This window comes from Callionymus lyra, chromosome 14 (assembly GCF_982586985.1).
Source record: "Callionymus lyra chromosome 14, fCalLyr1.hap1.1, whole genome shotgun sequence".
Lineage (NCBI taxonomy): Eukaryota > Metazoa > Chordata > Actinopteri > Syngnathiformes > Callionymidae > Callionymus > Callionymus lyra.
In genome coordinates, this window is record NC_141831.1 from 16970266 (window position 1) to 16987316 (window position 17051).

At 41.2% G+C, this 17051-nt stretch overlaps 1 protein-coding gene across 2 annotated transcripts; it reads right to left on the reverse strand.

Annotated features, from left to right (window-relative positions):
* Window positions 1-316: 316 nt before the first annotated feature.
* Window positions 317-16243, reverse strand: dtx2 (deltex 2, E3 ubiquitin ligase). Of its 2 annotated transcripts, XM_087806765.1 has the most exons (9): window positions 15670-16243; window positions 12751-13309; window positions 11672-11730; window positions 8593-8817; window positions 5261-5328; window positions 4939-5103; window positions 3842-4003; window positions 3655-3744; window positions 317-2083 (listed from the first exon to the last, which is right to left on the reverse strand). In XM_087806765.1, the coding sequence occupies exons 1-9, from the start codon at window positions 15977-15979 to the stop codon at window positions 1847-1849; spliced, it is 1875 nt and encodes a 624-aa protein (XP_087662891.1). In that variant the 5' UTR covers window positions 15980-16243; the 3' UTR covers window positions 317-1846. The 2 variants fall into 2 exon arrangements, with proteins under 2 accessions (XP_087662891.1, XP_087662892.1); XM_087806766.1 differs by lacking the exon at window positions 8593-8817 and having other exon boundaries at window positions 15670-16241.
* Window positions 16244-17051: the final 808 nt, after the last annotated feature.

Consider the following 17051-nt stretch of genomic DNA (forward strand, 5'->3'; position numbering starts at 1 on the left):
TTTTTTGTGTTGCGATAAAAACTCCCGCAGAATTACGTTACGTTACATCCGCCACAGGGAACGATGAAATCCAACAAGATCCTGACTATGACTGAGGACAAGCGGATACAGTCAAAAAGCACTTTAACAATCAAAAACAATACATAGTTAAAATATATACTTTAAAAGGCATAGAAACTGGCAGCCAGTGAAGAGTTTTAAGGATCGGGGAAATGTGAGTTCTCCTACGGGAGCGGGTCAGAATTCTTGCTGCAGAGAATATTATTAAAAAACAAAAACGAGCAAATAAACGTAAACAAAGAGACAAAACTGCAGAGACGTTCCCATGTTTTGACTTTATTGCAGAATTCTTTCCGACCTTTCGTCGGTCGACAGCGTTCATGATCTGGAGTTTTGACGTTGATTGTCACGATGAAAAATGTTCTAAACTGGAGGTTTGTGTTTGTTTTTTTTTTTTCTTCTTCCAAAAAAGCGTCGTCCTGAACACGCGACCGGACCGAAGGAAAACTAGAGACCGAGATGATCACGTTATTCTTTCTAAACACAAATGATTAGCTATTTTGTAAAGAAAATACAAATGTGTGTTTTTACACTAAAATGAACATCAATTAAGATCAACATTAGTCCAGAGTTCGTGGTCTGGTCCGGTCGCCCTTCGGTGACGATGCGTTCGAGGTCGTCTGGTTATTTCACTTTTCTCACAAACAAACATCGGAACAAACAAAACAAAAACAAAACAAAAAAGTCACAACTGATCTGAAAAAGTGTCGAAGCTAAATCGCTAATGTATTTACATCAACTCCTGATGTCGTTCCATTGCATCGTTTCCCACGTTTCTGCCATTTTATTTCAAATCTAGCTTGACGGGACTAAAGTGCTTCATGAGACGTCCGACCTCCGGACGCCGGGTCAGAACCCAAAGTCAAACGGAACCATCGAAGGCGTGTGTGTGTGTGTGTGTGTGTGTGAGAGCGTCTGGTGTGTATCTACGTGTTCACAACTCCAGGTTCAAACCGACACGTTTGCAGAAAAACATCCAAAATAAATCAACAACGTTAGAATTCTTCGTTATAATCATCTAACGCAAACATTTAACAGCCAATCGAAGCGAGTCTTCTATGAATGACGAGAGCGCCACCATGGGGAAGTAAATGTGTGGATGAATTTCAAACTTATTTTTAGTTAAATGTGAAGAAACTTGAATATAAAGTTTCTTCCCCCGTTTCAACAATCACTGATCGACAGGAAGTGATGTCATGACGTGTAAATACGGACCATGATGAGTTTTGATGCTTCTGAGCTTCTTTTTGTTATTAAAAGGAGAAATAAAAAAAAAACACAAGTTTATATTTGTTTAAATCCACACAAACCGTTTCATTTCTTCCACATCTTATCGTCCCCATGACGACCCTCGTGCTGCTCCAGTGTTTAATTTCTTTCCTGATTTGAAGTTTAATCTCTTGATGCCGCGACTGTTGTTTAACAACTTCCTCGTCATCGTCAGGTTTAGAAGAATCTTTTTTTTTACTGCGGCGCCCTCTGGCGGCCAGTTTCAACATTCATGAAAGGTTAAACGGCACATGAGGACGTCATCACGAAGCGACATGGCCAGTATATGCAGGCGTTTTGATGACCTCATCAAAACCCTATCAGACGCGTTGATGACATCACACGACAACAAGTCTCCAGTTTCTACGTTCTCGTCCAGTTCAAAGGAAAAGATCCAGTCTTGACCCCGAGGGTCACATGATCAGATGTCAGGAGTGATGACAGAGAGCAGGAATGTGTGTGTGTGTGTGTGTGTGTGTGTGTTTGTAGGAGGGCCGGGGTCGGGGGGGGATCTGACCTATCTGTCGCCGGCGGCGACCAGACACTCGTCGCTCACGCCCTGCGCCGCCAGCTCCGACAGGACGTTGTCCAGGTAGTTGGGGTCGGGGAAGCCGTGGCCCGTCACGTTGGACATCATCTCAGTCTTGTGGTGGATCCCGTTCCAGACCACCGTGTCGGGCTCGCCCGTCGTGTTCGACGTTCCCACGGTGAAGATGAGGCGCCTCATCCACGCCACCTTCAGCAGCTCCAGCACCTGCACACACCACAGGTCCCGTCACTCTGACGCAGGAATCCACGGAGCAGCAGAGCCTCGGAAGAGTCCGGGGGCCACGAGCTCAGACAGAATGTTCAACTATTCAATGGATCCATCATCATGTTTGTTATGAACAACTTTTGTTTCTCTGATTTGGAAAATAAGTCGGTGAAGATGTTTTGGAAACATGAAGAGGAAAGGCGGAGCTGGAGCGATGAAGATAAAGATGAGGATGAAGACAAAGGTGAGGATGAAGAAAAAGACGATGATGAAAAAGGTGAGGGTGAAGATGAGGATGAAGATGAGGACAAGGAGGAAGAAAAAGATGAGGATAATAAAGATTACAATAATGATGACAATGAGGATGAAGATAAAGATGAAGATAAAGACCATCATAAAGATGATGAGGATAAAGACGAGGATGAAGACGGTGTGTTGGGGTGGAAATGTGTCCAAGAGGAGTGTCAACAGGTTGGACAGGTTGATCAGGAGGTCTGGCTCTGTGGTTGAAGCTGGACTCACTGGTGACAGTTGCTGAGAGGAGATCATTGAACAAACTACTGTCCATCATGGATGATGACAGTCATCCTCTGAACACTGTCATCAGTGAGCAGAGAAGCAGGATGAGTGCACGAATGCTCCTACCCAGGTGCAACACTAATAGACTCAGGGACTCATTCATTCCTCGGGCTATTAAATTGTACAATTCTGAGTTCGGGGGCAGGAGTGGAGTGAGAGTATCTGGATGTTCTGTTCTATGTTAGTCTTTGTATCCTTTGTCTTTGTTGTTTTTCTTTGACCTATGTTCTTTATCTTTATCTTTAGACTTAGATTGTGTCATCTTGTTCTTTCTCTTTATGTTCTTCTTCTTATTTTATTTTTTATTTATTATTGTTTATGAAAAATTGCTGGCTATTGGAAAAAAAACAATTTCCCGAAGGAGACCTCCTGAGGGATCAATAAAGTTTTACCTTACCTTACCTTACCTTACACCTTAAGATAAAGACCATCATAAAGATGATGAAGATAAAGATGAGGATAAAGATAAAGATGATGAAGATGATAAAGTTAAAATTAAAGATAATAAAGATGAAGATAAAGATGAGGATAAAGATAATGAAGATGATAAAGTTAAAATTAAAGATAATAAAGATGATGAAGATAAAGATGAGGATGAAGATAAAGACCATCATAAAGATGATAAAGACAAGGATGAAGATAAAGACGATGAGGATGAAGATAAAGACCATCATAAAGATGATGAAGAGGAAGATGAGGATAAAGATAAAGATGATGATAAAGTTAAAATGAAAGATGATAATAAAGATGAAGATAAAGACAAGGATGAAGATAAAGACGATGAAGATGATGAAGTTAAAAAGAAAGATGATAATAAAGATGAAGATAAAGACAAGGATGAAGAAAAATATGATGAGGATGAGGATAAAGATAAGGATGAAGATAAAGATGATGAGGATGAGGATAAAGATAAGGATGAAGATAAAGAGGATAAAGATAAGGATGAAGATGAAGACCATGATGAAGAGGAAGACGAGGGTTTTGAATCTCACCTTCCGTCCCTTGTCGTTGTCGGGCAGGAAGCAGCACCGAGGGAAGCCTCTGCAGCTGAAGGACTGTCCAGGGTTGGGATGTTCTGGTCCCTGAGGAGACGGAGCGGTGAGAAGACATCTGCTCAGCCTTCATTCTTCTGCGGCTCGATACAAACCGGATCCACATCGCAGCTTCATTATTCCGCACCTGTATTCCCGGCGGGATGCTGTAGACGATCTGGATGGTTCCGCAGTCGGGGTGTCCCGGCAGAGCATGGCCGATGCTGTAGATCTCCATCTTGCCTTTGGGCTGCATCCCCGTCTTCTCCCCGTAGATGGTCTTACACGAGGGACACTGCAGGCTGCCGTCCTGCAGGTCCATACAAACACGGTCAGAGCCACCATTACGACCACCTGCTGTCTCCGGTGTTTGATGACTGCTAATAAAGTTTTTAATGTGGCCTCTAAACAGCGACCCCACATGGTCACACACTGCACTGCAGTCTGACAATTTCCATTGAACCCATTTTCCTCTTCAGTCGTATTTAATCTTATATTTTGCCTTTTCAATAATCCTTGTTTGGACAGGACATGATTCAAATTAAGCTCGTTAGAAATTATATTTGAGATTAATGTCACATTTAGAGAGTTTAGAGTCACAAGGTCAAAGTTTGAATTTGAAAAATATTAAAGCCGTTGAGCACTTTGTTGTTGTCGCGTTACAGAGTATGGAAATGAATAATACGAATGAATTAAAAATACATTTATAAAATAAAACGCAATAAATTAAAATAAAGAGACAGTCTCATAAAATGGCAAATAAGTAAATAATTAAAATACATAACATTTCAATTAACAATATTATTTGTCTCATATACTTTAAAAATATATGACAGAGTTAAAAAAAAAAAAAAATGTTGAGTAACTAGAATTAATAAAAATCTGTTTCAACTAAATAAAATATATTTTTCAATTATATTATCGTGTTTAAACTGTGTAAAATGTACATAACTCGGTGATTTAAGTCTGAAGTAAGACTCTCACCCATGTAAAATCCTTATTCTTTACTGCATAAATAAGATGTATTATTATCATTATTATAACTCTAATTCATTACACAATATAAACATGACATACTGATCAATTCCTAAAGTCAGTTTGTAGCTTCTTCAGAACTAAAGCGTGTCAGACTGAATGTAAAGTTCATCATGGAGATCAAAGACATGCAAGACGCATTAAAGGCAACATGAAGAGGCTGAGGTGCTCAGGAAGCTAAACGCTAGCAGAAGTCCATGTGTCTGGTACCTTGGTGCCGTTGTTGTACATGGCCAGCATGCAGAGCATGTGCAGCGTGTGTCCGCACTTGATGAATTTGCCGACGGCGTCGGGCAGCAGACTCCGGCCGTCTTCGGCCGTCGGCGTCTCGTAGCCGGAAGGGTTGGACAGCTGGTCCATGCAGATGATGCAGTCCTGCGAGAGCGGGCGGTCAAGACGCATGATTCATGTTCTGATGCTTCATAAAGGGCCAAATTGAAGAGAAAAGTGCCTGAACAAGCATGTTGTTAATCCTCCAGAGTCAGTGACAACTTGATGATGAATAGTCTTGGTCTTAACTAATGACGCTCACCTCGCTGGGGACTCCGGCCACGACCTCCATGTAGCGCTGGATCACCTCCTCGGGTCTCTGCGCCGACGCTGTGGACAAGTCGAGGGAGAGACGAGTGAACGCTCGACACCGACAGACCAACACCGAGATGACCATGAGGTGAAATGATGGTCGTCACAATGACCGGAGAGACATGTCGCCCCCGGACTCTCGAGAGTGACGGGAGGACGTTTGAGAACATCTGAGCAGTGAAATGAGGCACAAAGAGCTGAACTGGTTCAAGTAGGAATGAATCGATCGTGTCTGTTTCAAATCATTCAAACGGAAGAATTATAAATAACTAAATATACAAACAATATTTAAATATAAACTCCTGTCATCATTTTACAAGATGATGAATGTTCCACATAAATCTATCACTGAAAAAAATCTAAATAAATCAATTTATACTAGTAAACACAGGCTGTTGTTTTTTTTAACAGTTAAGTTTATATCAAGTTTTACGTCACACCATGTAAAACATTTTGGTAGTTAGATAGCAGTTAATATAATCATCCTTTAACTGTAATTTGATTTAAAAATATCATAGTTTCTAACTGTAAAGAACGGAACATTTGAAACTTGCTAAATTAGCTTGTGGCTAATGAAATGTACCATCAAGCAACACTGTATTTTTTGTAGTAGAGTAGAAGGTAAAATCTGTTCCATCCTTTTTAGACTTTAATTGGAGACTTTTTTTTTTTAATGGAAACCTGGATGACTTTTCTACACATTAATGTGCAAATCTTAATATATGGCACCATTTTCTTCGTACGACTTTACAAATCCATCCTTCAGAATGACCACAAACGCGGCGTAGCATCTCCGGGTCTTAATGAACACGGAGTAAATTGCCAACATCGCTCCTGAACTGGCATCATCTTGGTAAATATTTCAGGATGTTTCGAAACAACATCACCAGACAAAGCCATCGCGACAACAGCACGACTCTAAAGCAATTATCTCTCGCACAAAAGTCACACAGAGCGCCTTCGTAAATGTGTCTCTCTTACCGCTGATCCCAGATCTGTTGTATTAAAAGCCATAAAGCATTTTAACCCAGTAACTGCGACTCCCTTAAGCTTCACAAACAAACTAAAGTTTGACCCTCTCTACGAAGATCTGCTCAAACATTTCTACAGTAGATTTCAAAGTACACATCAAGTCTGATCTGAGGCAGGAACACTTTCAATCCGAGAGTCACTTCCACTTCCTGCTCAATGTCCGGGAGAAACTAGACAATAGAAACACTTACGTCTCTCGAGCTGACTGGGTTTCACAACCTTCTCTTTCCTCGTCCTTGTGGTTTTAAGAAACCTTAGAAAAGACCTTTTTTTAGGAGACATGAGTGAAGTGGAGTAAAAATCACCGTCTTTATGTTAAAGACGAAAAAAGCCTTGAGGACTTCTATCTTTATACGTGTGCTGTAATAAAGTGCGACACATTAAAGGTAAACTTCCAAGTGAGAAGTTCTAAGAAGCAAAGACAAGTCTGTATCCAGAGGATGGATTTCAGAACGGCACTCGTCCACATATTGTCACTTAAAATCTAGCGATGGGTTATAAAATTGAAGTGAGTCGCCGGTGAACGACACATAAAAGCAAAATTTATTAGTGCACTAGAAAAAAGGGTCATCTGGTGGAAAGAGCCATGAACACAAGGGCCTCCTAGTGATCCTGTGCAATATGATCTGAGACCAGAGACGAAATGAAAGTATAATAACAATAAAAGTAGTTCCACGACATTAGGATTTTACCGAAATAGACGTACTTTTACATTTTTGCGAATCCATGGATAGTGATTGAAGGTTTTATCTTCTAAGGGTTCTAGCACTGAAGCCAGAGCGAGACTTTTCTACATTGTAGATTTTCTTTTTTCCACAGAAACAGGTTTTGAAACATAATGGAGAATAAGTGTTTAATGAAACGGAGCAGGTTTATTGCCTCCGGGTGGATTCTCAATGTTAAAGGCTAAGGATTATTGTCCTTCATAGGAAACATTGACTGGCATCGCTCGACTTCTCAGACATTGCTGTAAATTAACTCTCTCCGTCTGACTGGAAACAAAGTACTGCAAACACTAAAGCGAGCAGGAGAGTATTCTAGACGGGCGGCACTGCACACATTCACTTCAGGTCGTCATCAACACATCCACAAGGACTATTTTAGGAGCAAATAATTAAAAAACTAGCAAACTGGTGAGAAGAACAAATGGGTGAGATGGTCTGGAACGAGCACTCGAACACAGATCTGACATCAAACCCCACAGTAGTCAATCCTAAGAAGCTGCTTCCAGAACAAACGTCTTGAGAGAAACGCTGCAACTTTCCTGCCGACACATCTCAACGAGGGCGTCTCGTCGCACTTGTTAAAATTGGGGGAAAAAAACTTGAATAACAGCCTCATCATGAGCTGCGGCAAAACTGCCGTTGCTGCATTTTTAGAAGTGGGAGTGTTTCCAAAACACACCATCAGATACGGCCATGAATAAGGTGGGTTTGCGTGTGTGTGTGTGTATGTGTGTGTGGAGGGGGGGTTTAATCACGTCCATTAGGATAATGAGGAGGAGTGAACACAGAAGAAATGCTGAAACTCTTAACTTATCGACCCGAGACATCGCTTAAGTGAACGTCCGGGCCAAACGCTGGACATCAGACTCTGTCAGACCCGGAGAGTTGCTGTCAAACATTTTTTTTAACTTCCTAAATCCATCGGAAAAGTTTTCATCTCCGTGATATTTCAATATCCGCCATGTGTTCAATGTAAAGTCTCTAGATGTCACTTGGACGCACAACTAAGAGGTTTCAGGAGAGAAAAGGATCAAATATCTATAAAATATCATGCGTAAAACTTCTATCTTCACTGCTGAAATCGAATCATTCTTGTTCGGCCCATGTGTGTTTTTCGCTTCCATTTCTTTCTGGGTAAAGTCTGCTATGAAGATATCACACAAAACAAAGCAGGATTTTCTTTCAAACTTAACTTTTCTCCCTTTGAAAGAAGTGACGACAGTGTCAACAATGATGACTAAAAACCAAGGAATTTCTCTTCTCATTCCGAACCAAACCAGCTCATTCACACGTCGTCGTTCCATCACAAACATCCACTCTTTGCTCAAAGTTTCGACAGAAAGGTAAACGGCATCGACTCGTTCCTGTACAAGACGTGGTGAAGGAGAATTCGAAATGAGCAAAAGTAGCAAATCAAACAGAAGCCGGAGGAGATGAAGACAAATGGGAGCGAGAGGATGACGACGATGATGATGATGATGATGATGATGCGTGGACCAACAGAAAGGGCTGTAGTGGTGGCTACCTCTCCTGTGCTGCCACTTTGCTCTCCTAACTGAACTTCTGCTGCTGCTGCTGCTGCTGCTGTGAGGTTTGCTGGCTCTGCTGGAGGAGGGGAGGAGTGGAGGAGGAGGTGGGAGCGAGAAGGGAGCAGGCTGCTGGAGCTGCTGCTGCACATGGTGCTGTGGGAGTGGGGCGCTGGTGAAATGCACGCCGAGTCCGACTGCCGACATCAAAATGGAGGCCATGCCTGGACACAGTGAGTGGGGGGGCGGGTGGGGCAGAGTGGGACAGGTGAGAGAGCAGAATTGCAGGAGCAGAAGAGGAAGAAATCAAAAAAGTATGAGGAGTAAAAAAAAAAAGAAAAAAAAGCAGCGGCTGATGCGACCACAGACACACGATCGCTCCTCGTTTCGCGATTTTCCATTTCCGCGTCACGTCCACCCGATCTGGAGATGTTTGTCGCAATATGCGATCTTTCTCCAAACAGCTGCCGAGACGGCAAACAAATCTGTAACCATTTCTCAAGTGCGTGCGGATCATTAAGGAGCAGCTGCTCTCGCCTCGCTCGGGCTTATGCGTCTCCAGCGAGACGTTAGAACAACTCACTAATGTAGCTTTGTGTAGCCGGATCGAAAAACACGCCGGCGATGACATGTTGAGGACGAGCCAACAGAAACGCTGCATGAAGATAACGTGTGCGATTATCGTCGTGACCTTTCGGGTCATTATTATTCCTGCTGTACCTGCGTGGAGAGGAAGGAGAGCTCATGACAGTTACAATTCATTTACCTACCAACGTAAAACAATCTCCTTACAGCAGGTGTGCGGGGGTTAAAAGGCAAATAGGCCCAGTTTCATCTGGCCAAAAACATAAATTAAAAACATTCTTAATCCATTTCTCTCACTTATCTTGGCTCTTTAATAATCACAATTTCTTTGTTGCATACCTGTATTTTCTTTGCTGTAATTTATGTGTTGACCAATATAATTTTACTTTCTATTGACAAAATGTCTCTAAAATTAATAAAAAGAAATCCCCAACATTAATGATGGAGCCCCACAATATTGTTAGACAATACATAATAGGGGAACTTGGGTTGTGACCGTTCTCTGTTATTTAGTTTTGCGACTAAACCATCTTAAAAGGAAAAAGATGTGTTAGGCCTTGAGCATTTCATTTAAAAACACGTTACATGCTGGAAGTAGAAATAATGGACTCAATTGCTTCCTAAGAAAACTACAGATGCTAACACAGATGTTGCAGTGAGGCTAATGCACCAAGTGGTGACCGTCAAGTACATTTTTCTCAAGCCTACCCCATCTTTCCTTCAGGCACCATTTAAAACATACTGGAATGTCCATCTTGTTACTCTAGGAACTCGAGTTTTCTCCCACTATATTTAATCACATAATGCAATTAAACTTTGTAAATACTCATTTCTACCTCTATCAATATATTTTATGCGTTAATTCACCATCAAGTTCTTCTTCTCAAAGGAATAAACGCGTATGTTTTTTGCCAAGAGAGTGTTTACTGGAAACAACCGATATAATTAAATATCGGAGCAGTGAATAACACGAGTGCTGATTACAATGAATGTTCATTAACTGTTAATGATCGCTGGCACACGGCGTTGCACTCGTGACCTTTTCGGTTTGAAGGAAATCTTCGCCCGGAGTCACGGAGCGCCGCTTTTCATTTGGCTGGTTCCGGCCCGCCGGCTTCCTGTCAGCTGATCGCATTGATTCAACGGCTCATCTCGGGCCAACAAACGCTTCTAATTAGCGGCGGAAAATTTGGAAGCGGCGGCAGATAGTCGACGGAGTGAGGGCTCGTTTTGCATGACAAATTAGCCGCTTTCTGTCAATTAGGTTCTGTCTGCCAACTTTTTAATCAGCCGCCGAACACACTGGACCCGGGCTCTGTAAACAAAACCGTCTGTCACGAAGAGTAAACACGTTGGTGACGCCGCGACTGCTCCGCGTCCACGGAGTCCATTTTTTAAACTGCTGCATGGACTTAAAAGGTAAACAAACCCTTGCTTGCTGTAACCGACGAGCTAATGGCTCTCACTCGTACTGTATCGAAGCTTGTATCACATGTTGACTTCCATTAGCTGTTCCTTGAACACATCACTCATCTCTGGCTGCAGGAGGCCAACAGTAGAGATTTGCAAAGTACTGTCTTACCGTCGAGATGGCTGCAACGATTTGTTGACAAAAATCGATGTTGAAAACTGTGGCCTGATGTATTTTTCCAGTGCAGTGAAGCGGCTCACTTTATTAAAAATCTCTGCTGAGAGTCACACATGGATAATAGTATCTCTGCCAAGTGGTAGGGTGAGCGAATATGGCAGCATTCAACACGACACACTACGTACGCTCTGAGAAACTTCGAAAATTTGGATGCATTTCACCTTGTAAATGTCTAATTAATGAATCCGAGTCCAACTACAGACGATACAGTTTGAGACAAACATAAAATACATTCTAGCCAATTTTCCAAGTTTGTTATGTGTACTTAAAGTAGTGTTTTTTTTTTCATTTTTGTGTTCTTTAAATGTGTAAAATGCTATGTTTGGTAACTTGGCATATATTCGATTACAGAACTTCTTCACCGTTTTACCATTTACTTCATAAAAGATCCACTTTATTTTTGTATTATTAAAGAGTTTTGTACCTCGGAGGTACCAGCATAACTTGTGTTCTTATTCATCTTCTTTTGCGCAATAAATCGGCTAAAAATTACATAATACATTTCTACTTTATGTGGTCGTTTCATTTTTCCAAATCAACCATCAATTTGTTAAGGGACTCTAAAGCCCAACAGAAACACTTGTTATAATTATAAACTTAAGACATATACCACGGTATACAAATTCATTAACACTAGGGGTGTCAGAGTGTGAAATAAAAGGAATCCTCTCAAACTAGTCGTTTGTCTTGTTACAGCCTGAAGGGCCTCAAAGGTACAACGTGAGCGCGGTCACGTCACACTCGCAGAAGCCTGAATGAAGGCGACACAGAAACCTGGAAGTGATGTCGTGAAAAACAAGAGTGCGTTCACACCGACGATGAAGACGAAGAAGTTCCCCGCTTACCTGCCAGAGCCGAGCTGACGCTGGTTGATCCGTTCAGCTGCACGGGGATGGAAGGAACACTGAGGGAAATGGAAACAAGTGTCAGAAGGACAAGCTGAGCGACACTGGAACAGGCGCAACAGACAGTGAAGATGGTTGTTCATAACAGAAATAACGTTTGGTACTTTCACGTCTTGCGTGTGTCATCCGTCATTGTTCTTTTCTTCTCTAAGCACTGATAGAAACACGGCGAGACATCCTCCGGTCCTGCCACCAGCAATTCTAACATGCAAGTTTCCCTTTTTGGCTCCAGGAGCAGAAGGATGGCAGCGCCGCTAAGAGATCACTACCATGCTGTTCAACTCAGATATAGAAGACAGGAAACGACTAGATCCTGGTGAGTCGGATGATCTTTGAAGCAACGTTTCTGATCCGGAGGTCTTTTGAAATACATGACAACTCATGTGGAGAAGACGATCAAGTAGAATCAACAATGACTTATGAACAGGACAAGTGTGACGTATAAAAAATTACTTACTTACAAGTGTGACTAGAAAAATGAACATTTAACTTAATGAAAATCTAAAAGAAACATGATGGCCATTTATTCAACCATCTGTTTCATCCCTCACTCAATGTTTAGCCCTGAGACAATAAAAGGACGACAGGAAATCAGTCATAGTTTCATGTCTATTTTTCTACGGAGGGCGAAGGGTGGATAGACAAGGAAGTGTGGTGTGGGAGAATTCTTCTGCTGCTGTTATTCCTGACAACACCCCTTTATCTCTGGTTTAAACGTTTCCACTAGTGACAGGACTGTGTCAACAGACAAAACCTGTAGCACAGGCAGCCGATCTGCTTGAAAGCAATGCTCTGAAACTAAACCAAAATTGAAGGAAAAGTCTGTAACAATCAAGAAAAGCTACTTCCTTGTACCTAAATCTAAAGAGCCAGTTATGCGACTAATTTGGATTTTCAACGCCGACTTGTAGATTCGCCGACTTCAGGAAGTCAATCTAGTTTTATCCAAATTGTAATAATTAAACATCATGTTTTGAATTACATGTTTGTGAGCAATTAGATGTGAAGTCGACGCTCACCTCAACCCGTTTGCACTGGTGGAGCTGTTCAGAAGTGGAGCCGTCAGGTGACTCGCAGACGTGGCGGGAGTCAAGGGGCTTCCCCAGGACATCCCCCCGACAGAGAGAGGTCTCCTCGAGTACGGAGAGTACACAGAAGCAGGGTGAGCGGCGACGGCTCTTCCCGGCCCCTGGAGACTCGGCCGCGTCAGGCTCGAATGTCGAGACCGACTGGGCATGGGCCTGGTGCTGCTCTGGCTTAGACACGGCTGGCAAGAGCAGGCGTGGGCAGAGGGGATGGTCAGCGGGTAAGGCAGGTTACACTGCCTTCGCACCTGCCGTCTGAAGCCCGAGGATTTGTTCACCTGGGCCAGAGACGTGAGGTCTACGATGTAGTTGTAACCATGCGTGCCCAAGTCCGCCGTGCCCTGCCGGGCCAGGTAGCTATGTTCCAGCAGGATGGAGGTCCTGGTTTCATACGGAGTCCATCCACCTTCGTCATTGGCCCACTCCCAGTAAAATCCGCTGCCAAGCCCCGAGGACTGAGGAAAGAGTGAGCGACGGACTGACCGAGTCTTACCTGGACCAGGGACCAAAAAAAAGGACAGTGAATACATGGCTTTCTCAAGAAGAATTTTGATACAATGAAATGACAGCGTTGTTTACATTCACCACAATGACCAGCTGCTGAGAAATGACTTTGTTTTAAATGGTTTCTAGTAAGAGAGTTATGCAAATCTATGTGCCAGTAAATCTCATCTTCTGTCAAAGCAAGTTTGGCTCTTCTTTTTAACCGTCGCATTGTTTTACATGAACGCAGCAAAACAGAAACAATATTGTAGAAAATGAAATTTACTTTTGACAGTGTTATTAAACGGTTAAGATTTATTCAAAACACTCCGGATTATTCTCCAGTGTTTGCGGAAATGCTTTACAGTTCACTGTTCGGCCTCCCAGAGGAAGCCGATCGAACTCATAGTCTGTACTTAAGTTTTTAAATAGGTATTTATTTATTTATTTAGTAACCAAATTCCAGTTGTAACTTCCTTTATGTAAACATCTGCATTAGAGCTGATCAGAATTAATTATTGTATACATTTCCAGTTTGATATTCATTTTCAGTCGGTTTCTCATTCAAATATGGTGAAAATGTATCAGTAAGTAAGTAAGAAGTAAGTAATTTTTATTTGTATAGCGCTTTTCCAGACCAGGGTCACAAAGCGCTTAAACAATCAAAACAATATTCAATAAAGTATATACCTAAAAGATCAAGATAAAAACTGATAACACAACAGGAGTTCGAGAAAATCAAGGAAAAGCCTGAACAAATAAAAACGTCTTAAGAAACAATCAGCACAAAATGGTTGTAATAAAATAGTTATTAGGTTATCAAGATCAATCACTTTCACAATCGATCAAAGTCCACGTGTAGCATTAGCCACAAAGCTAACCCGTTTTCATGTTATGACGCAGACGAACACAGCTTTTACAAACTCAATCATGCATGCTGGAAGGTTAAGAAGGTGCAAGACATAAACAAAAAAAACCTAATGAATGAGGGACGGTGGAGCCAAAGACAAATTATACAAGCAATTTTTTGTTGAAAAAAAGAACAGCTCACCAACGTTAGTTGTGTTTTTGGTACCTCCAAAGTGAAGCAGGGAAAATTATGCCAGTGTGTCCTCAAAAAACACTTTTTTAAATAATCATTTGAAGTAGCACCCAATTATTTGTGAAGAAAGAAATGTGTTGCTCGTCACTTTTTTAAATGATACCTGTATTGTTGTTTAACTAACGTTATAATCCATTAAAATAACTCTTTGTTTTTTTTTGTTTTAAATTAAAATCGGCTGTTCAAATCTTTTTTTGTAATGTCCTTATAAACTGGATCAGACGACAATATAAAATAAAAAGTTTTTTTTTTATATCACCCATTGGAATGCACATAAGGAAATGTGCGTGGTCAGCTGGCATTGTGTACAGATTTATAGATTATAATATTTTTGCGTGTGGAAGAGTTTCTTGATTTGGGGTTAAGACAGAGTACAGAAGCAAAAATATAACAAGTACAAGTAGGTTCAGAGAAACATTTGACATTAAGGAAATTGCCATAAGTCACAAATACACCAATGCATCATCTGGACTTAAACGTACTAACCCTGAAAAATGCCATTTAATCTAATCTAATAATTTAATCTATTGTTTACCAGTTTAATTGTTTAATATGCGTTATATGAAACAATGCATTGTTTATTTTGACTTGTTTTGAGATGCCGATATCATTATTATTCATAGTTTTTCAAAACTCCAGCAGGAATGGAATCTTCTTTCACTATTTCTTAAGGGTAAACTTAAAAAAAAAAGTATAATGCAAAAAAGCAGCTGGAACTCATTAAATGTATAGGTAGAACTTAGGTAGAACTGTATTGAAATTATTTAAATTGTATATTGTATAGTTCGAGATCACACTACATAGTGAAAACTTTATATGCGTCAGCTACTTTGTTGTACCTTACTTTATTTCGTGATACTCATTTTAATTCAGGCGAGTCTAACCGAATGAAATCCCAGGATTTTTGGTTGATAAAAGCCTTTTTTTTCATCTTCACCAATGATATTATATATTAAATAGCTATGAAGTCATTTCACACCCTTATTGGTATGTCCATGTAAATAAATGCCAATTTATAACCATATAAACTATTCTGGTGTAAACCTGACTGTTTTACAATTAGTTTGCTAAATATAATGAGTACTTTCTTTTTAATTCCAGGTCCAATCTGTTCAGAAAGAGGAGTTGTTGTTGTTAAGTTATGCGGATGTTGTCAAACGTTAGCCGCTGCTATGTAAACACAAGCTAACTGTTAGCCGTTTCGGGGCCCGTTAGCACAACATCTAAAAACGAGACTTTGTTTCGGTCAAAATATGGCGCACACTCACCTGTGTCCTGTCGGAACTGTTTGAGGCTATGAACGTCGATAAGATAAGGCGACAGGCTGGGGTCTGACTGTCCGAGGCAGATGCTGGCGGCGGCGGGCGCCCCTGCTCTCTGGCCCCGCGGTGACAGGCACCGCTCGATGTAGGCGCTCACCTGACCGCTGTACGGCCGCCAGAAGTCCAGGTCGTCCTGCCATTCCCAGACGGCTATCATGGGCTGGGATTGCCCCACAGACCCGGAGGGGGTCCCGGTCACCGTGGGCCCGTTTCTGGAGCCGTTGACTCGGGCGCAGGAACCAGACACAATCGCCATGTTTCGAAGCTAACGGAAGCTAACAACAACTGACTCGGGGTTAGCCGGGACAACTTACGCGGACCACAGTGGCGCTAGCAGGGGCTAGCTCGGGTCGTCGAACATTGGCATCATAAAACTACCGACTGCATTTTGGTTTTCAAGAGACTAAAAAGTGAACGTTTGAAGTCAAACTCCGCGAGAACATGGTGACAAAGCGCAGGCATCCATGCTAACTGTTAGCTACATGGGAACGTTAGCTCGGTGACAGCGTTGCCAGGTTGTCTTCCTGCTCTTCGGTGCTGCGTTCAGGGACGTTCGGTGAAACTCGTCACTGAGTTGCGACACTCGACAGAGACGATGTGTTACAAAACGATAAGTAAACATTGCTTCAAGCACTCAATATTTCAACATGACCTAAAATTAAATTTATTATTTTTGAGGGATCTTATACAACCTGCCACATAAAATGATGCAAACGAGACATGTTTAAAAGCTCGACTTTTAGCAACACATGACTATATATTCTTCAGTTTTTTACCTTCCTTTTGTTTACTATATTATTATTTTTAATTTGATATTTACACTTTTTACCAGTTTAAAATGTGACTTAAAAAAAAGAAACAATGGTAATTATAATCATATTAATATTCCTTTAAAATGTCACTATCTGTTAGATAGATAGATACTTTATTCATCTCCTTAGAGAAATTCACGTTAGTATTTATCCGTATTTATTTGAAGGTCTATAAATGTTCTTTGAATCTGAAGTGTGTGTGTTTGTGTGTATATAACATTTACAACAGAAAAAGTATTTTCTAATACAGAAAAATATTGTTTTAATACAGAAAAAGTATTTTTTAATACAGAAAAAGTATTTTTTTAATACAGAAAAAGTATTTTTTAATCGTTATCGTTATATTGGTTTATTTTTTTCCGCTCCATCTGCCCTTCAGCGAAATATATGATCCATTATAACCTATTAAAGCACGTGACAAAAGACTATAAGCTAAAAAAGAAGTCATTATTTCCCAAAGAAGGGCTGACCTATGGTGCGTTTCTATCTGGAATAATGGTTTACCCACGGCACTTG

Coding starts and splice junctions, on each gene's coding strand:
- dtx2 (XM_087806765.1), bottom strand. CDS start 15,979: ATGGCGATTGTGTCTGGTTCCTGCGCCCGAGTCAACGGCTCCAGAAAC. Junction 4,004..4,938: donor TGTACAACAACGGCACCAAG/GTACCAGACACA, acceptor ATGGACCTGCAG/GACGGCAGCCTGCAGTGTCC. Junction 2,084..3,654: donor ACAACGACAAGGGACGGAAG/GTGAGATTCAAA, acceptor TGGTGTGTGCAG/GTGCTGGAGCTGCTGAAGGT.